At 37.9% G+C, this 22132-nt stretch overlaps 1 protein-coding gene across 2 annotated transcripts in view; it reads left to right on the top strand.

Moving 5' to 3' along the window:
* The window catches only part of neto1l (neuropilin (NRP) and tolloid (TLL)-like 1, like), a 74673-nt gene extending 58379 nt beyond the window's left edge, over positions 1-16294 (top strand). Inside the window, exons 8-12 of one of the 2 annotated variants that reach the window (XM_038727056.1) lie at positions 1634-1779; positions 8512-8625; positions 10938-11565; positions 12402-12476; positions 15517-16294. In XM_038727056.1, coding sequence (XP_038582984.1) covers positions 1634-1779; positions 8512-8625; positions 10938-11565; positions 12402-12462 — 949 coding nt within the window. In that variant the 3' untranslated portion in view covers positions 12463-12476; positions 15517-16294. Of the gene's footprint in view, positions 1-1633; positions 1780-8511; positions 8626-10937; positions 11566-12401; positions 12477-13476 lie in introns of both variants that reach the window. The other variant, XM_038727047.1, reaches the window with a different exon arrangement.
* Positions 16295-22132: the final 5838 nt, after the last annotated feature.

Here is a 22132-nt window from a genome sequence, read left to right as displayed (position 1 = left end):
ATACCAACAAGCACCCAAGCCAGAGAGAAGGAAGAGAACCACCTGAAGGGGGCACTTACAGCCTGTGTATACCCTAAATGGACCTTTGTGAACACACCCACAAGATCCAAGAAGAGCAAAACTACAGGGGATGAAGAAAAGAAGGTCAAACACAACAACATTGTGATTCCATATGTGTCTGGATTATCAGAGAAACTCAGGAGGATTTTCAACAAACACAACATCCCTGTGTTTTTTAAACCCAAGAACACGCTAAGACAGATGCTGGTACACCCCAAAGACACACCAAAACACAAGAAAAGTAATCTAGTGTATGCGGTCCAATGCATCTACACCTGGGTCAAGAGGCCGTCATTGAACAGGGGAGGGGGTCTACGCCACCACTTATCCTCCACTTACAATGCGGTCCTTTCATCACTTCCCAGGAAACTCAACAAATGTAACCTATTGGCCTCAGGTGAAGATGCCAACGATGGTCGTTCAGTCTTGGCCTCGGGTAGTAGTAACGACCATAACGACTGCTAGCCAGGAACATTTATTCATTTAGCTGACGCTTTTATCCAAATATACATGTCAGAGGTCGCACGCCTGTGGAGCAACAAGAGGTTAAGTGTCTTGCTCAGGGACACAATGGTGAATGGCTCACAGTGGGAATTGAACCCAGGTCTCTCACACCAAAGGCAAGCATCTTATCTATGCACCATCACCACCACAAGGAACACTAATGAACCAGCAGTATCGACGATCCTGGCAAATGACACCACTGAGGTTAAATAGCTGAGTTTCCCTACCAGTCAGTCAGAACTGAAGAAGTCCTTTGGATGAGGGACAAAACGTCTTCCAGTATCTTCAACCAAGTTCAGTTGCCCTTGACTTTAACCTTCATTGGAGTGGGAGTCTTTTTGTCACCAAGAGGTTGGTAGGCCACAATTGGAGACTTCAGAAAGTCACAGCACCTGGCCAAGAAATACACACACATTTTTTGTTTTTGCATTCTTTGTGTGTGGATTCAACAACCAAAGAAATAACATGTTAGTGAGCTTTAAAAGTGCAAGTAGGGGGATTTTTTTACTCGTGGACAACCAGGCTAGCTCTTTTCTCCTTCCTTCCATTCCCATTTATGCTAAGCTAAGCTAACTATCTGCTGGTTCATATTGCGCAGACAGGTATGAGAAAGGTGTCAATCTTCTCATCGAGCTCTCGGCAAAAAAGCAAGTGTATTTTCCAACTACCTATTTAACTATATATGTAGCTATTCCTTTAATACAACAGCCAGATGACAATATTATAGGCAACGTCACTTGCAAATCCGTAACTTCTTTCTATCTCAAGATAATGAGGTATTAAAATTGCCATCAAAGAAAACAATATAAGAGATACAATCTTGAGATAAAGATATAATTGAATCATGAACTACAATAGGCATAAAAACAAATATGAGCTCCCTAACAATCTAACTTGTTATCTTGAGATAACCAGAATACAAATATCACATGATAATGGGCCTATAAAAATATGAGCAACCATGACTGCTCTGATCAGTTTTGTTCTATAAGTTATTTAAACGCACAGCAAATAACCATGCTACCTGATGATAAACTATGTATTCTTATCTCATCCTGTCTTGTCTCAGTTCAGTGGAAGACCTGAAGAGCAAGTTCTGCTCCACGGTGGCCAACGACATCATGCTGGTTTCGACGCTGGGCGTCATCCGCATGTGGGCAGATGAAGCCAGCCGCAAAAGCCGCTTCCGCATCTTATTCACAACCTACCAAGAACGTAAGAGGCAACAGATATCTACCCTCGCACACATGTGCTGTTTATCATAAAGAGGTTTTCACTGCAACATGACCCACCTGCTGAGGGAAACTGATTAGCTTTATTATTCAGACCACTACTCAATGAAAGCAACACTGACGCCAAAATAAAACGGGCCCAGTCTTCATTGGTAGCACAGCGATCTCATTTATGGCAAGTTATATCTTTTGTTGTTCATAGGAAAGGTGCTGTCTGAGGTTTCTATTTAGTTTTATTACCATTTAAACAGCAACAAGCAGGAAACCAAGGAATATGAATTCCATTATGGAGAATATTGCCTGTGGGTGATTGTGAATATGACAGTATTGGTGGATTTTAGCTCAGCACTGCAGCACCACAGCACTATTCTTAATGGATAGATAGATAAATGGAAAGAGAGCGAGCTGGAGAGACTCTGAGACAAAGGAATATCAGGATGAGCTACAGTATGTTGCCATGTACCCGTTTTCTTTCAGCCAAACTCCTGGGAGAGATTCAAATTCACACACACACACACACACACTGTAAACAAACACAGTCTTCCTCTTTCTCATTCACCGGCTTTCCATTGATGGGGCTTGTAGCTTGACAGGGGTTGCAGAGGGCATTCTTTGTACTAGTGAGGTGAATGAAGAGCGGTCTGAGGCTTGTGAGTATTCAGTGCCTTTTTATGCCACAGATACAAGCACACAGTTGTGCGCGCACACACACACACACACACACACACACACACACTGCACTACTGAACATTGCATCTGCAGTTTTGGAAAATGAAGAGAAAAATCCAGAAAGGATGAGATACAAAACTGAAACAATGCCCCCACCAAAAAATTAATCATAACATGATACACATTATGTTACACTTATTCGCTGAATATCTGAAAAATGGTTTACAGTTCCCCTGAAATTTCAAAGAGGTGCTTAGCTCTTTATTTTTATGATGGAAAAAGGAGAAACTATGTCAGATGCTTCTTTTCAGAATGCTCTATTAATGCCACAGTGCATCATATTGGGGTATTAAGAAAATGAAATAATTTTCAGATAAATACATGAACCTAGAATGGGTATTTAAGTGAGTTTAATTAACCTTTCCTTCATGCTGCATGGTTGATTTATTGAACGTCTTAAACTATATCCACATATATAAGGAATCACCAGACCCTGAAGGACAATCAGTCGTCACTCCTTACATTTCTACAACATGTCTGTATCGCTCGCATGTGCATGTTACAGTGATGATGAAGAGATAAGGGGCTAGCTTCTACACCATAGGTGACAGCAGTGGCAGTGGAGTTGTTTGTGTTGTGAAGTCAGTGTCCCTTTTGTAAGGCCTTTTCACCAAGCAGAGCCAGGATGTGCTGTTGCCGGGGCAACACTTCTCCCTAAGTCACTTAGGCGATCCCCAGCTAGACCTCCGTCTTTAGAGCAGCATCCACCACAGCACTGCACCAGCCCTGCCAACAGTGGATGTATACAGGTGGCGTACAAGCACTAAGACAAGTAATTCATTCATGTGTGCTGTCTAAAGTGCTTCTACTGCTCTGTAGTATGTAGTTAACAGGTTTTTCTTGAACTGAAATCTGTCTGTACAATGCTCCCATTAAAGTTTCTCTTGACTTAACAAAAAAAACCCCAACAACTACATACCTTCTATTCACTTGTCTACAACAAATATGGAAAACTTGAAAATGACACCATTTAGTGACATGTATATATCACAGAAAAGTGTTCAATGTGGCGAGCGGTGCAGCTGGACAGGGGTTTGTTGACCAGAAAGCTGGCGCTATTAATAACTACACATTTTATCAAAGTGATGAATTAAAGTAAATAAATACAATTTAAAAATCATCAAGAGAGCAGGCAAGTACAGTCGACAGACATGGACAATGTAAGGTGAGGTACTAGGTGCACTGTGTGCTAAAAAAATACAGCAAGAAGCTATTTAATTCCCCTCCTCAGGTGAAAGGGAGTCATTGTGTTACTACTACAAGGGAGTGTGTGTACCTGTACTGTTACAGGTGCGCTAGCTGGGTTAGCAGTTTATAGGCCTTTTATTTATTTATTTTTTACAATAAGCACTTCCTTGCTACAGTGGATCCCAAGCCTGTATGTTTGTAGGACCAGCAGCTTTTAGAGAACCATTCACAGCTGCTGACGCCCAACTAGATGCTCCAATGGGGAGAGCAATGCTCCCAAATGCAAACCTCCACCTTTACCATCCACGCTGTGTTCACACCTGCTGCAGCTGATACTACTGATGATGCACTGTTTCCACACTCTCTCTCTCACACACACACACACTCCTGCGATGCAGAACTACAGCGTAAGATTTTACTAATTTAAAGTATAAGAAAGTGAAGCCTTTCTTTTCTCAAGAAGCAATTATGTCTAGGTGATAAATGTGCTTGTGTGACATCTGAGCTGTCAGCATTGTTATGCCTCATCGACAGATCCCCGTCTCTGGGGTTGCAGATGAAAATTTGCTCTGGCTTCACTACACATATCAGTTCTTGTTTCTTGCAAAGCTTCTTTTACTGCATGCATGAAAGCATTTGAGAACAGCACAGTATGCTAATGTCTGTTAACATATGGATATTTGCTAGGTCTTAGATCAGATTATATCATCTCTGCGCACTTGTTATCTCAGCTGCTTTGGGATTAGAAAGTATACTGTGGGAATATTTGATTGTAGCATTGTAAAGCAAAGTACAGTAAGATAAGAAGAATTACTGGATGGATGATGGATGGATGGCTGGACGGGTGGATGAGTGGGTGGGCAATTGGCTTTCGCAATATCCAGGGTTTGGAGAAATTCCATGGACCGGGATTTAGTTGATAACAAATGTAGAACATGTAATCCGCTGGCAAAGCCTACTGTTTTTGCCTGGTGCATTTACATCATACAATATAATCTAGCAACTCTTACATATAGAATTTCTCGTACTCATGTCTGAGGGCCAACAGGAGTTTGACTAAGAATACAAGCTGAATTGTAAGCATTAGTCAAGTGTTGACCAAAGTACTTTTAAAATACAAATGAAATAATTAAGATGATAACAAAGAGGCAACCGTTACAGACAAAATTTAAGGCATTTTATATTTTTATTAATCATTAAAGGCCTAAGAAGATTGGAGATATAAGCATGTGCCAGTCCATGCCGTGCTTTAAAAACAAATAAAATCTATTGTACAGTATATTTTTCTGCTGGTAACCAGTGCAGGGAGACTAGATGTGGTCTGGTACTGGGTAGACGTGGTTTGTTTTTCTGGTAGCAATAAAGAGCATTTTGAACTCCATAGCTGCAGGCAAGATAGGGATAATTGATTCCCACAGAGAGAGAGTTACAGTATGTACTGTCAGCCATGAAAGTACATACCATTAATTGTTATTCATTAAGATAATGATTAAAAAGAAAAAAAAACATTGCATTTGAAAAATAAATAAAAAAGAGAAAGAATATATTACTGCAGGTGTGGGGGCTGAAAAAAAGGTACAAGGTATTTATGATTTTACAACACAGGGTTGTATAACAAGATGAAGTTGTAGTTCTCTTTATGCTACTCACAAAAAGCAAATGTTATATGACAAAAATTATATACACTAGATTTGTGGATAAAGAAATACAACTATTTTACATGGTGAGAGGATCAAATTTAGAGTCTCACAACCTGGAGGAAGACCCTGCTCTGCAGTCTGGTGGTGCGACTACAGATATTTCTGTATCTCTTGCCAGACGGCAGCAGGATGAACAGGCAGTGGCTGGGTATACTGTGGGCTCTGCTCAAGTCGCTCACCTCACCGATATCTCTTGATGCTCAACCAATGAGGTATGCGATTTTAATCACCCGCTGCAGAGGCCACCAGTTTGTGATGTTTCCTCTCAGGATGCTTTCTATTGTTCCTCTGTAGACGTTCATAAGACCTTGGCACTGAAATTATGCCTTCTTAAGTTTCCTTAAGAAATAGATTATTACAAAATGAAAAACACAAAAAAAGCGGGTAAAGACACACCATACTCATCTCCTAGAAATAGCCCTACTACACTCCTATAGCGCAAAAACACACTAAACACAGCTCTATAATGGTTATTTCGTTTAAAACATTCATAATATGTTTTGCTTCTAGCGCTTCACTGCAGAAGCCTCTTTGCTCCCTCTGCAGAGACACCCAGACTATTTTCATCAGCCACTCATTTAGGAGTTAATTTATGCTTCCAGCAGTGACTGGGAATATTTCTGTGTGGGCTAAAGGGCACTTTTATTACAGAATGTCTTGAAATTAATTTTGCAGGAGATTAGTGTGGATCTCACTCTTTATAACGTTGGGTCTCGCCCTGTGGTGTGCAGAGGAGACAGAAGGACCAGTAGCAAGAGGAGAAGGTGTGAGCTCCCTCTGCTGGTTATTAACACACAGAAAAAACAAATGGTCACAGCTTTTGGCTATACTGTGTGAAAGAAGAAGGAAGAGAAAGAGAGAAACTCAGAAACAGAGGTAGGGGGAGAAAACGAGAAGAGGAGTATCAGAACACACACAGAGAGCCAGTTTGACTCAGGCGATGCTGGCAAAGGCCCAGACAGGATGGGATACAGAGACAGATAGAGATAAGTCACTCTAATTTGGTGTGTTATTATTCACTTGGGATGAGTGCTGGGATGAAAACAGCCATGCATCACAGTGGTAACACTGTCAAATAGTCCCCAGCTCTCCCATACCACTGGCAAGCTGCTTTAGTACCCAGTGCCAGTGTTGTGTGTGAGAGGGGAGAGAATGAGAGATAAAGAGAGCGAATGAGAGACATACAGAGAGAGCGATAGAGAGAGAGAGAGAGAGAGAGAGAGAGAGTGGTTGGACGTCTAATCCACTACCAAACAGACAGCACCTAAATAGAGCCATCCATTATATTCACATGTCAGTGGCAAATAAGTAACTTTTGGAACACTTTTACTCTTCACATACTTTCCCACAAGACCACGTGCAAAATGGATAGTATGTATACTAAGGGATAGTACTTGTTATGGGTGATTGGTTAATACTATTCTGCAATGGTGGAATGTAACTAAGTAAAGTATTGCACTTAATTAAGTACTTGTACTTTTCTTGAGTTTTTATTCTGTTTAGTTCTAACACATTACATTTTGGAGGTAAATATTGTACTCCACTACATATATCTGGCATTGCTATAATGAGCTTGTAAAATACCTTTTTATACAATTAATAACCCAACGGTATGTAAAATAGTTAAAATGACCTCCACCTTGACCAGCTGAAACATTAAATTGTTGCATGCACTTTAAAGCATCGGTGATATTAATACAACAACATACTTATATTTAACTGTATTTTGCAGATAATACTGGGTACATTTGTCACATTTTTAATCCTTTTTTCTTTTAATGGAGTGTGGTATTGCTACTTTTCCTTAAGTAAAGGATCTGACATTGTGTGTGTACATTTTGCCTAGGGTGGACAATGGCTGAAGTCTTCTTACAATATATAATTGTATATGGCAATATTGAAATATATGTTGATACAACAGATTATCTGGTAATTCAGTTAAGAAACTTTATAGATGAATATAATCAGATGGGAAATAGTGTTTTTGGCTAACCCAGTGAAACACATCACATCACACTGATACAAAAATCCTCTAAATCCAGTATTGACATATGTTTCCTTTGCCTGCAGTGGAAAGAGACAACTACTGCTGTATAATCCTAAAATAAAATCTCTACCTGGTAGCAGTGAAATTACACTATACACTGTAGAGTAGATAGGACAATCTAATTTAGAATGTGGTTAGCTTGCCATGGCACTGTCTGTGATTGACAGTAGGAAGCAATGAATTGGCCAATCAGCTCGTTTATGCATTAGCATGATTGGCTGTTGAGAGCAAGGGCACCTTGGCTTTAAATTATGTAGCTCCATCGCCGCATATATGTTACGACGGAGCCTGAAACATTATGACACTGGTTTTATGACCATGTCTGGCTGATGGGTGGCTCTACCTCTCACACATAGAAAGGTGGAGATGTGATCGCAGAAAGGCCATACTGGGAGGGCAGGTGTCAAGATGGATCATATGTTTGAGGATAAGCTCTTTTTTATCGTCTGTTTAGATTTGTGTTGATAAGGGCTGTGCGCTAAGGACAAATAAACAACATCTTGCACAAATAAACAGAATTAGTTTGGGGTTTGTTTTGCGTGCAGATGATTGTGAAATGTCATGGCTGTTTTTCCAGACACCACACACACACACACACACACACACACACACACACACACGTAGCCTACAGTACACACACATACACACACAAGGAATTCATTCATATCCACAAGTTGTCTCTGCAAATGTTTGAAGAGGATGAAAATTCATGAAGAACAGATGGGTTTCGGGGGAACAGGTCTGATTTGAGTAATGCCCATCCAAATTTATTTCCTCAAGAATCTGGCACACTGGGACTTCTCTTCAGCTGTACTTCAAATGCTGATTTGTGCTGCAGCATATCTAAGTGTGCTACACATTTGCTGTTGTTAATAATGAGAGATTCACCAAAAAGTAGTCGTAGTAGTAACTTTTTACTCAACTGTTTCTATGGCTTCTGATTGGATTGCTAAGAGAGAAAGTTTCAGTTAAGATAGTACCACAATGGATGTCTTTTACTTTAAAAAGCTCTCAATGCAATATCGTGTTAATTTGCTCTGTCCCTTTCCAGCTCCATGTGATGCAGATGCCTTCTTCTGTCACAGTAACATGTGCATAAACAACACGCTGGTGTGCAATGGCATGCAGAACTGTGTCTACCCCTGGGATGAGAACCAATGTAAAGGTGAGATGTTACATTTCAGGTGAAATATTTATAGCAACATGAAGAGGGACACCAGAGAGAGACGCTTAATGTTTCAGCACCATGGAAAGCGGCAGGGAAACAGAGTGGGTTTGAACCATAGACTGAATGGCTGTCCTTTTGTCTCTACTACTACTACTACTACTACTACTACTACTACTACTACTACTACTAGTCACTACTTCTACTGCTACTAATAGTACTTTATAGTACTATCTATCCAGGTACTATTAGTATTTCACATATTACCCCAGCAACCACACCATTGTGAAATATGGTCCACTTAAATTTTGATCAGCCATTAATCAGCCATTTTAAAGGCAATGATGTGAGTGGTGGGTTCCTGTGTTGAGATGTGTAAAGACTCTGAGGACAAGCCAGTTTTTCTTTGCATTATCTTGCCAATGAATTTGTCTTCTGTTCCTTGACCTTTCATGACTCATCACTGTATTTATAAGTACATAAGATGAAGTCCATACAGTATCCCCTGAACCGTATAATACTGAAATTCCCAGATCAATAAACATCTTGATGATCATTACGCTGTTTTGCTTGTCTTGCTGTTAAGATGAGTTCTAGCTTGTTTTTTTGTCAAACATATACACAAACTCTCTCTCTCTTACATTTTTTCTTCAGTTTCTCATTTGTTTGCCATAAACTCCCAGCCCACCAGTGCAGCTTCCTTTAGATCAGACAGACAAGCTGCACACAGAGATGCCTCTGTATACCGTATGTACAGTACTGTAACTCTCTGAAGCTATAAGCAGAGCCACTGACAAACAGCATCAATTAAGTTAATCCTACATGGCCCATTCCTCACTCAGACTAAGATACCTTTCAACGCTGAGTTTGAAATTGTGCAGAACTCAGCAAGAAGAGGCCATGTTTCTCTGTCTGTTAGTCTTCCATCTTCTCACCACTCTAGTAAAGCATAGGGCCACCGCAGTGCCCACATTTATCCTCATTAGTGGTAAAATGTCAAGTTTTATTCCTTTCTTCTTTATACTTCTGAATGTAACCATTTACTCAACCATTCAGTCATTGAAGCGCAGTGTGTTGCACTACATGTTCATCCAGCATTTAAATGTCACAGATCTCCCCACAGGTTACCTCTACACACATGGTTAGTCTGTGCTACTCTTTGTGGTTTCCCTTGTGATTGTTAGACTATACCCAATAGGACCTTTTGGTCCCTCTTTTGATAGCTCATGAAAGGCATGGCCTTACTCTTGCACTTTTAAGTCCATTTGTTAGACGATTCCTTTACATGTGAGCTATAGTATTTCCTTCTTTGTGCCATTGCTAAAGAAATTTTATGACCGCGTGCTAAGCTCCACACCTGCTGCGATGCCTGTCAAACTTTCTATTCTCACAAAGCACATGTGCAATCTAGAAGGATAACAGTGGCAGATTACCTCTCGAAAATCTTGATGATCCACCTGCATTGTTTTTGTATTGCAGCATAGAGCTAGTTAGTCCTCATATTTTAATTATATATTTTTTATTTTTTTATTATTTCATTGAAACATAACCCTGGTTGGCTGCTTAGCTTACATACTTGGGCCTATGACTTGGACAAGCAAGAGAGAGCACAGATGCTTAGTTGTTCATATTTTCAAACTGTAAGTTTAAAACTTAACGTTACAGTAGAAAAGGCTTTTAGGATGAGGACAAACCACTGTGTTTGATGAATGTAATGCTATCTTGAGGAACAAGTTTGACTTGCTGGTGTGTAAACTTCCCAAAATCCAATTGAGCAGGACAGAGCAATGTTTACACTATGATACAGTAACCTCCAGGACCAGTTTCCACACAGTGGAGAAATACTACACAGTGGATTTGCTAGTTGTGAATGGGGCTTTTCTATTACATGCAGTAGGAAATGCCCCTGGCCTTGGAAGTAATGTTTGGTTTGGTAACTACTGTTGGTAGTATGTTATGTTTGGAGCAGACAGACACACGGTTTAATTCAACCCATTAAACTTGTGTTTTTGGTTTTTCGGAAAGGCTAACAAAAGAATCCACCACCCAAACCCTTTATATAAGGAGCTTCTCTCTTACTACAGCCTTAAAGAAATCCAAAGCTTGACAAACCTGCCGTGCATAATTACATTTGCTAGGCTATGATTGTATAATCACTGCTTCATGAGGGGTTTAGCAAATGGTGAATTAACTGTGTTTTTTCATTGTGATCATTATCTTCATAACTTTTGCAAGACTTCTAATAGGGCCATATAGTTTATATTCTCATAAACGTTCTCTTTCTGTTGTGCTGTCTCTCTACCACTGTTCAGAGAAGAGGAAAGCCAACATACTGGACAACCTCAACAACACAAACGGCACCATAATTGGTGTCACCTGTTGCATCGTCCTCATCCTCCTCATCGTCTCTGTCATCGTCCAGATCAAGCAGCCACGTAAAAAGTACATCCTGCGGCGTGAAGACTTTGACCCCACCATGTTCCAGGAGGTCTTTGAGCCGCCTCACTATGAGCTGTGTACTTTACGGAGTGCCACCACAGCCGCTGCGGCCTCAGCAGACTTAGTCGACCTGGCAGAAGACTTTGAGAACTATCACGCCCTTCGCCGTGCCTCCTCACGTTGCGTCCACGATCACCACTGTGGCTCCTCCTCCAACCCCGGCTCAGCCCACATATCCCAGCTGTCACTCAGTGGACGAGGAAGCCGCGGGAACTTGAGCACTCGAGACGCTGCGGCCGCCACTCTGCTCACAGACCTTCCACAGCCACCCATGGCAGTGCGGCCCTTGCTGCCGGCCACTGGAAACCGCAGGAGCATCTTGGTCATGAAGCACAGCTACTCGCAAGAGGCAGCAGACAATGGATGTGACCTGGACGACGACCTGGAAGACGTTCCCACCACCAGCCACCGGCTTTCACGCCACGAAAAGGCAGTACAGCGGTCAGTATCCATAGATTTCTGATGAGGAAAGAACAACAACCCTAGAGTTACCTATGGGGATGTTTGAAATGTGTGTGGGATACTTACATTTATTTTTGTTTCCCCTCTTATTTTAGCTAAGTTCTTCCTCTTCCTCTCATTATTTTTTTAAGATTATGATAACCTTTTTTTTTTGCACTGATCCTTGTTCTTTCCCCCCTTTCTAATTTAAATTAAACAAATTTACAAAGGGCTAAATTATGATAGACAAACTTGCCCCCCTCTTGCATGCCCATCTTTGTCAACATGTCAAGCTAGTTTCCTCAAATGGAGCTCTTTAAGCAAATGCAGACTTAATTTTAAAAGATATTAATTCTGTAATCAGTAACACAAGGGCTTGAATCTGTGCCTCATACAGATGACTAACTTCATTGCCATGAATGCAAATTATTATAAAATATGCATTTTTATTCCTAACTGTGCCACTGAAAATATATAACAATTATTCTATGTAGCTCAACATTTTGGCATGAACAAGATTTTCTATTTTAAAAAAGTATTTTCCTGTGTACCTGCACCTTGACTGCTTGAAAAGTAACTGTATATGTTTACAAAAACACTGTGTGAAGGTATCAGAGTACATTTCTGGAGTGCAACCTTCTCCTGCATGCACTTTCTATGTGCTCTTTCCAGAGTGTTCTTGACTGTTTATTCATTTTCTACAAGTCTGCATGCAAGGCTCCCACAGACTAGCAAAGCACTAATGAAGTTTATTCCTGTTATGTAGCACATTATGCATTCTGACCTCTCTATGCAAAAAGAGTTTGATATTAAATGAAAGAGCCATGACATTTCAGGTTCTGCCTCATTGGCTCTTTGAGCAAACATGAATCAGAGTACAACACAACTAGGGTCTAAGAGACAATCTCAAGGTAAGCACCCTTATTCAACAATCAACATCTTTATATGTTGTTCTGTAGTCATCATTTGCCCAGTCAGTATATACTTTTATGTAAGTTCTTTTTTTTTTCTTTTCTGTGATTTTTGCGCAGGTTTATATTTAATTGTTTATGTTTTTAATTGTTTATTTTCAACAAGATGGTTTTCTTGCTTGCAACCATCTTGCCTTCCTAGTGAGTTTGTTTGAAGTCTTTGTGATGCAAGCGCTTACTGTATGTCTTCCAAGGGACATACATTATGTCACTCAGTGGATATTCATTAGCATGTACTTTTTCAGTCATCTTTAGTTGAAGCTGTTATCAAATAATATGTCTAACCTCTGCACTTTTCTCCCAGTAGGCCTACAGCAAATATTTTATATCAGTCGTGTAAAGACTCTTGTTAAGTCCACATAGAAGCACAAATTTGAAAGCAGACACAATCCCACGTGTTTTCATTCAGTCACACCAGTGGGATTTTTTGCATGCACACTAAAGAAAGCACATTGAGATCATTTAAATATCGCATCTTCCTCTTAATCTCTTTGAAATTTACAAATATTTACTGATCACACACAGAATTTCTCTGTAGTTTTGCATGATTTATGTCACTTGTAGTATTTGATTTTGTGTTTGGTTAATTGTGAAGCATAGTATGTATGCCTGTGTGTAACAGTTCATGTGTGTGCTCCACGACTGTGCTTTCATAATGTTGCAATAAGCACAATATAACAAGAAGTTTTAGTTAATAAATTTGAAATTTAAATAACCGATAGGTGAACTTATTCATTAAAAAGTTAAATGTAGTAAAAATTCAATGCAGGACTGTAGAAGTTCATGCTTGCAGTTTTATACTTGCATATAATGGAGCAGTCACATAAAGTGCTACCCATTGTTTTGTCTTTTAGTGTGAAAAATGTGCTGCCCTGTTGTGTGTGTGTGTGTGTGTGTGTGCTTATGTTCTACATTATGTTGCATTGTCTCCATCATGTAGACTTCTTGAGAATAGTGCAATCCTGGATCAGTACGAACGGGCATCACTGACATGTGAAAAAGCGGAGCGGAGATTTACACCAGCATGATGCTGATGATGATGAAGGGACACTTTGACAAAAGGATATTGAATATGTGTAATGTGAATTCATGTGCAAGGATGAACACAAAGGACTAGATCAAAACACTCCAGCTGCAGCTCTGTGCGTACTGTAGTCAATCCAGATTTCTTTTGTCTCACTGGAAAGAAATGGACCTTTAGAATGAACAAACGAATACTAACTGAGGGATGTTAGTCAGCCTCATGTCTGTCATTGTCATAGAGTCCTCACTGATAAGAAAATGAATGTGATCAAACATCTTCAAGTTCATTTTTAAGCATGTTTTTTTTTTAATTAGTAGCATATGTTTTATTATTTTAATAGCAAATTATAGTAGCTTGTCAAACTTATGAAGATTTACTTTATTAGAAAAAATTAGAATTAAACTAAATTAATTACTAACCTAATTAAATCTAATACTGTTGGGAAAACCAGAAGTAGTTTCATTTGGCTAACAATTCTGGGCAGAGTAGTGTGGCTTGTGCATGCTTCTTTTATAGCCATAAAGCATTAACATACTAATATTAGAATAATTGCCCCAAGGTACTAACACATGTGTCATGTGGACATAAGAAAAAGCATCCTCATAATTAAGTAATTGCATTGCATGTTGTTGCTAAGTTAAATCATTGGCTAATGAGAATTGCGCAAAATTAATTTCACAATTTGTATCTTAAAAGAAACTCCCTTTTAATTATGTTGACTAACTTTTCGACAGGCAGTTTTATTTTAACAAAGAGTACTTTTTTTGGCAAACATATTTATTTCAAGTATGTTTGTCTTCTAACTCTCTTCTGGGAGCTTAATATCTTTGTATTAAAACAGACTTTTATACTAGGGCAAATTGAAAGGATGACAGTTTTTACAGTTATTCAAATGATCTTTCAGGGCTGATTTTACTGATGCTTTGTAAAATAAATAACAATAAAGCTTCACCTTTTTTCTTTGTTTTATTGGCATTTGATCAGTAGTTCCTCTGTCCCTTTAGTGTGTTCTCAAACTGTCCCACGATACCCATGTCTCACAATCATGTGATTTTTAGATGTTGGTTTATTTGTTGTGGCTGGTTTGCTTTAGAGGTAGACCAGACCCAAGCCAAAAGGATTTGTTTCACCAAAACAGGACAATAAAACGGGTCCTAGATAATTCAAATAAACACAGGTAATCACAGGTATCTGACAAGTTAATTCAGTTTTTGTGTTTGTCCTGATGAGATTAACCTCACATATACTGCAGAAGGGACAGATCAGCCTCATGCTCTAACAACACTCACTATTGGCAGGCTGTTCTTTTAGGAAACACTGATAAACAACACGCATCATGTGGAAAGAGATCAGCTGTCAGTACAATGAGATAAACACATTTCAGTTCACACATACTTGCATATCACGTCTTTTTTCTTACACTATTTCATTCTCAGAGTACCAATTTAATTCTTACTGTATCAATTTTTATGGTATTTACCATCCATGTGTGCATTCTTTTTTGTATTCAATGTCATGTGTATATATTATTTACACCCATGCTTTCCACTCTTATTCCTCCATATATACATAATCATACAAAGACCCATATTTCTGCAGATACTAAATAAAATATTTCCCTTTTCTATACGTACATTGTGCTGATGTCTGTGTGTTGTTTCTCTGTTTTACAACTGTGCCAAAACTTCTGTTAAAGATATCAAAAAAGGGTCAAAAACAGCTCACTCATCTCTCTTTCTTTCTGTTGTTTACTCTCTTGCTTAAACACACACACACACACACTCACACACAAAACCACAAAGTCACAAACTCATCTGCCAGTATATAGATAGAGGCAGACAACTCAGTAATTAAGTAAGTCTCAACCAATTCGATCACAAGCAGCCCAGGCAGCAGGTGAGCAAAGCGGTGGGCCCAGAACAGACGTAAAGTAATAGTGTTTTCATTTCTCTGCAGATACATCAGACAGATGCGTCATTCCTCTGCATCTTGCCAAGTTTGACAGCATTTGGAGCTATAAGGTTTCTCTCCCTTGCATCTTGAGTGAACTGTTGCCCTGAGCAACTTTACCAGTGTAGAGTGTTGTGATGAGAAAAAAACTTTAAAAAATGAAAATTAAAAAAAGGTTTGTGGCGTATGCATCAAGTTTTCTTCTTTGCTTTGGACCCCAGAGGTGCATTTTCCCTTCCGGTGCTCCACAGCTGGCTAGGATTGACGAGCCATGGAACACTGATAATCTCAGATACGGGACTGAAACGTTGTGTTTTTTGAAAAATAGAGTACCTTTAATGTAAAGTTGTTCAAGCAGAGAAAAAAAAACTGAATCAGGTTTTTTTTAAATCCTTTTCATGTCAACATCAAAATATGAAATTGCATATTTCCACTGCTGATTTCACATTTCTTGTCTTTATAGTGGAGTGCCAGGTTGTTTGTTAATCTAAACAATTACAGGACGCCTTGTTGAGAAGACAAAAAATACAGAATGTTTGAAATAAAATGATGTTAATCTTCATAAATAGGTGCATATACAGTACATGATTCTACTGACCATCAACTACGACTTTATTTATTCCCACTTTCACTTTCTGATGTTAGAACAGAATTGTTTTTTTCTGTCTTTCTCTTTGTCAAACTTCATTGCGTTGTGGTGTTTTTTTTAACCTATTTGAACATTTATTTGATAACATTAAGAAAATGCTGGATAGAATGTTTTCAATAAACTAATGTTTACTGATTTTATTGTGATGACTTATTTTGTCAGTAACATCAAATTTTCTATTCTATTCTGGTCTGTTCAAGGCTGTACCTAGCATCGAGGATACTGAGGCCATATGTCCTCAATATTTTCTGGGAATTTGTGGGTTTTAAAGGGGAGCCGTGTAGCTGCTGTTAGCTACTTAGCTCAATTAGCCATGCAGCTACCAGCCCTATAGACCTTATTTCAGTGTTCAACCTTGAGAAACAATTATTTTTTTATCCCATTTGAATTGTTCATTGAAATACACATATGTTTGTCAATTAAAAAAAAAACTACATCTCTCATCTCCAATAGGTTAATGCTGTAATGCTAGCTAACGTTCACTGCTTAGTTGCTACTAGCTATACCTATATGTTCCATGCTCAGATGTATCTCAGCTGATGTGTTTAATCACTCTTTGTCCTTTCATCACATCATCTAAACATGTAAGTTTAAAGTTAGCTTCAGTAATAGTAGCTTCAGTAACATTAGCTTCAGTCATTGTGAGAAAAAGTTACATTACATGCCTGACTTTTGGGTTTGTGGCATAAAGTGGTCTTTGTAAAGAATGCATTTTCACAGTCTTATACTTGAACAGTTTTACGACAAACGGCAACTTTCTTGACTTTCAACTTTATATTTTAAGTTGACAAACAATGTGTAATTCAGGGCACAATTCCAAAAGGATACAAAAATTTGTTGTGTCTTGCCGTTGACTACTGTACGTATTTTTTCCCATCTAGGTCCATTGGAACGGGAGGGACTTGGGCTTAGCTGACTTCCTGGACAGAGGACACAAGCACAGGGGTAGTGTCGGTGTTTACACTGCTAGCACAGGAGCTTTGAACGCTAGCTAGCTAATGAGACCTCAAGGTGAACGGCTAACTGAGCTAACTAGCTAACTGCAGCTACCGTTAAAAGTTGTTAACAGTTACTTTAGTAAGAAGTATCCATCAAGAAACTAACTTTTGTTCACAATTGAAAAAGCACTGTAGCTGCACAGCTAACTGAGCTAAAGGCAGCTGCCGTTAGCAGTTACTTTAGCAACAAGTAAAACCATCTATCCATTAAGAAACTACTGTATCTAACTTTCCTCACAATTGAAATGCACAACCTCCACAGTAGTCCTGAGCAGAGTAGTCCTCCACTGTGCCATGGCTGGATAAAGACCCTAAGGTAGTTTTATAGTACCATGGATGACCTACTGAAAGAGACTGTCCTGTGGAAATGCCATCGCCAGTCTACATGGTTGTTGATAACTATGTCCCTATGTCCTACTTGGGAAGAAAGTAGAAACTAGCTTTAAATGGTTATGACCTGTGTACAATCTTAAACAGAAATTCATTGGGGGTAAAAACTATTTTATCTAGTTTTAACATCTCCCCTATCAGTTTTTTTATTCATCAATGTTCTCTTCCTTTTCCAAGTTTCTTATTTATTCTTGTTGATGGAATCATTCAGCATGGCTGTTTTGTAATGTCATTACTTCATGGCACTGTTGAATTTGCATTTGTAGTGCTCAATTTCAGCAGTCAAGGTAAGGCTGAAAAGTGTACACTGTCTCGTCTTTTGAACTTTAAGGGCAACTTGTTTGTGAGTTAACTTTTAAATTTAAGATTGCAATAGTCACGAGGGTGCATATATTGACAAAAGTGCAAAGGGTAATTTCTTTAATAGGACGATATTTGCTCAGAATTATAATATGTTTGTGTCCATAGGGTTTAGTTCAATTCAAATGGGTTAAATTTTGAAAATCTATCTTTTCCCCATATTTGATACAGCCATAATTTAAAAAGCTTAATAATTGTTGTGTAGTTTAAGAGATCCCTACCCCTGCTGTGCATTAACCCTGTACATTTGTTTGCAGATTAGCATTTAATGATATAGAATTCTACATTAAAGATTAATATTATGAGAGGTATAGGCAGCAACAACAGTGTGCTGGTTTCTCTTAGCATTCAACAATGTGCTAAACAAAGAAATACAGACAAAAGGCAAAGTAAAACATAACATCATTAGCATTACATAGTAACTCATTAGCAACATCAAATAAACTCCATATTTTTATACACAAAAATACATTTAAACTACATTGTTGCCACTTATTGGTAAATAACCAAATAAAAGCACTCTTCAAATACAGTTAATAATTCAAACTTTACAAGTATACAGTTTATTGTGGTCACTGATACTTAGCTTTAATGATTAGCTTGATGATTACAATAGGCCTAATAAAAACTATTTTCAGGTTATGGGAAAGTGAAATCATGACACAACTTCATCAGTGGAATGTCTGGACAAATGCAAAATGAGGCATTGTAATGATAAAGAGATAACATCATCTTTGATGTTTAAAAAGTTACACATCACATTTTTTGAGGGTGAGGACAGTTTTTCCTTGTATGTTGTAGCCTATTTGTGTGTGATGTCTGTTTGAAAAGTAGTGACATTTAGGTTTGTATTGTACCAATATTTGCTTATTCCCAGAAGACGTCCTACCTTAAATAATACCCATACAGACCACTACTACCATATGTAATTTTCATAATCCCTTCATAGTGTGGATGTGTATGTGATCACCACTAATGAAGAAGAGGAAGAGGATGACCGGGTCTTTGGCAGTAATGAGGGACTGTAAAAGTAAAAGAAAATCAATTCCATCGGGCTTTAGCCCCGGATGTTTTGACTGTAGCCCTGAATGTACAACAGCAACAAAAATATTTTCCATGTTAATGTGCAATAATCTTCATGACAAAGCCTGTCTCGCAGACTCAGGATTAAATTAAATGAGAAAAGTTGATCTACAGGAGAAACATATCTGACATCAATACAGAATGCCTGACAGCCTTACTGCATTATATTACACTAAATTATTTTATTTTGAATTGTCACCTTAGACATTTCCTCAACAATTTGGTGCAAAAAAAAATCACCAGAATGCAGGAAATTAAGTGTTTGAAGACCAAAGTTTTAAGGGGGGCCACATTCTTCCTAATGTTTTACCATGGTTGCTTTCTTTAAATAATGATGTTTTCTTTTCCAAATGTTTAGCTTGTTGATGGTCCTCGCTGCTTTGTTAGATATGGAAAGAGAGTAAGCTGAGTAAATGCACTTTGAAAGACTCTCCCTCTTTAATATATAAATGAGATCAAAACAAGGAAGATCTCTATTCAGTCAGTCTAAACTTGATTTGCATTCATCAGTTTTGTTCCATAGATTTAAAGTTTCACTTAATTTTGTGTCCTTTCTACTATATAAACATCTAAGTATTTAGTTTTAATGGGGATACTATGTGCTGCCACAAGATGGCAGACATTTATAGCTAATAATTCACACTTTCAAGTTCAGTTGTAAACCAGATTCCTTGCAAATAAATTAATTATCTGAATAGGTTTTGAGACTTGCTTAATATTTTTCAAAGACAACATTGTGAAATCTGCCAGCTGACTTATGACTTATGATAATTACACAATAAAAGAACGTCCAGGCAACCAATCTTGGAAAAGATTGCATTTGGAATGAAATTCCATAATGATGAAGGATTATTAACAAATTGTCTAAGCCAATTGATTTTGAAGTTGTTTAGAGTTGTGAAGTCCAGAAAATTCATAGGGTTCATAATCACAGACTTTTTAACAAAGTGAGTTTTGTTTTTCCACACAAAATTAACCAACATATTGTCAATTCTTTTGGATAACACAGCGTCAACATCCAAAGACACAGCCAAGTAAGTGAGTCTGGATATGCCTTCTGCTTTAGATAGTAATATTCTGCCTCTCAAAGATAAATTCCTTAGCAGCCAATAGTTAAATTTCTTGTGTGTTTTGTCAATGATTGGCTTAAAATTTAACAGACATCTTGCATTTTGGTCTTTGAAGATAACTGCTCCCAAGTATGTTACCTGATCCATCACAAAGATATCACATACAGTACATGTTATTAGCCAGTAACGTGTTGTTTTAGATGTACTTTTTATTACTTCATGAAAAACAAAAATACACTTAACTGCATTATTCTCTACAGTATAACAATATATATTTAACTCTAGCCAGTAATGGTTTTAGATTAGATCTGTTGTCATTAAGATGATACATCAGCCTTGTGAATGCCTGATTAATCGGCCGACGAATTAATCTGTCTATCACTATTCCTTTAGATACTGTGTACAGGTCAGTAAAACAATTAGTGGATGAATCAATTAGTCGATGAAACGGTAACAATTTTGATAATCGATTGATTGCTTAAGTCATATAAAGTAAAAATGCCAAAACGTTCTCTAGTTTAGCAATCTTATAAGTGAAGATTTACTGCTTTTCTTTTCTTATATCATTATAAACTGAATATCTTTGCATTTTAGACTATTTTTTAAAATTTAAAATGTCTCTTTGCATTCCATAAAAAATTATAATTTTCTGCTATTTTATAAATTAAACAATCAATTGCTTGACTGAAAATAGATTAATCAATGATGAAAATAAACATTAGTTGCAACCCTAATTTAGAAAATAATCAGCAGTGATCTAAACTATAATGAAGTTTGGCAATGAAGCAGAAAAAAGAAGACTCAACAGTGCAGAAATTTTTTTGTAACCTTGGCCAGATCTGTGCCTTGCCACAATTCTGTCTCTGAGCTCTTCAGGCAGTTCCTTTGACCTCATGATTCTCATTTGCTCTGACATGCACTGTGAGCTGTAAGGTCTTATATAGACAGGTGTGTGGCTTTCCTAATCAAGTCCAATCAGTATAAACAAACACAGCTGGACTCAAATGAAGGTGTAGAACCATCTCAAGGATGATCAGAAGAAATAGACAGCACCTGAGTTAAATATGTCACGGCAAAGGGTCTGAATACTTATGACCATGTGATATTTCAGTTTTTCTTTTTTAATAAATTTGCAAAAATTTCTACATTTCTGTTTTTTTCTGTCAAGATGGGGTGCTGAGTGTACATTACTGAGAAATAAAATGAACTTTTTTGATTTTTGGAAAATGGCTGCAATGAAACAAAGAGTGAAAAATTTAAAGGGGTCTGAATACTTTCTGTACCCACTGTATAGAAGAGACATTACACTCTTTAACTGCCATTAGTTCACATTTTTGCGCATTTAACTTTAAACCAGACGCCAGTGAGAAACCATGAATTAAATCTAATGCAGGAGAAATCTGGGAGGCATCTCTCGATGATTCATCTATTACACTTCTTTAAGTCAATTAGCAAAAATAAGGGCAAAGATTTTATAATCGTTGTTTATGAGAGTGATGGGGTGCCAATTTCTCTAGACAATGTCTGTCTTTTTTTATTTTTGGAATCAGAGTGATGACACCTTGTGTCATAGTTGTTGGAAGAGCTTCTTTTTATAAACTCTCTAAGAAAACCTTATACAGAAAAGGACATGGCAATTCATCAAACATTTAATATAGTTCAGATGTTATGCCATCACACCTTGGGCTTCTGTTATATTTCAGACCTCTAATAGCTGTTAACACCTCCCCCTGGGAAATGCTGTAATCACAGAAGTCTCTATCCTCTAGTGATATCAACTTTTTATATACAGTCTATGGATACAGGTGAAACTCGAAAAATTTGTATATCGTGCAAACGTTCATTTATTTCAGTAATTCAACTTAAAAGGTGAAACTAATATATTATATAGACTCATTACATGCAAAGTAAGATATTTCAAGCCTTTATTTGATATAATTTCGATGATTATGGCGTACAGCTTATGAAATACCCAAATTAAAAATCTCAGAAAATTTTAATATTGTGAAAGGTTCAGTATTGTAGGCTCAAAGTGTCACACTCTAATCAGCTAATTAATCCAAAACACCTGC

This window comes from Micropterus salmoides, unplaced genomic scaffold (genome assembly GCF_014851395.1).
Source record: "Micropterus salmoides isolate LMB-PRFRI ecotype aquatic unplaced genomic scaffold, ASM1485139v1 Ms_hic_scaffold_1, whole genome shotgun sequence".
Taxonomy (NCBI): Eukaryota; Metazoa; Chordata; class Actinopteri; order Centrarchiformes; family Centrarchidae; genus Micropterus; species Micropterus salmoides.
The sequence above is the reverse complement of the archived record's forward strand: the minus strand, read 5'-3'. Positions and strand labels throughout refer to the sequence as shown.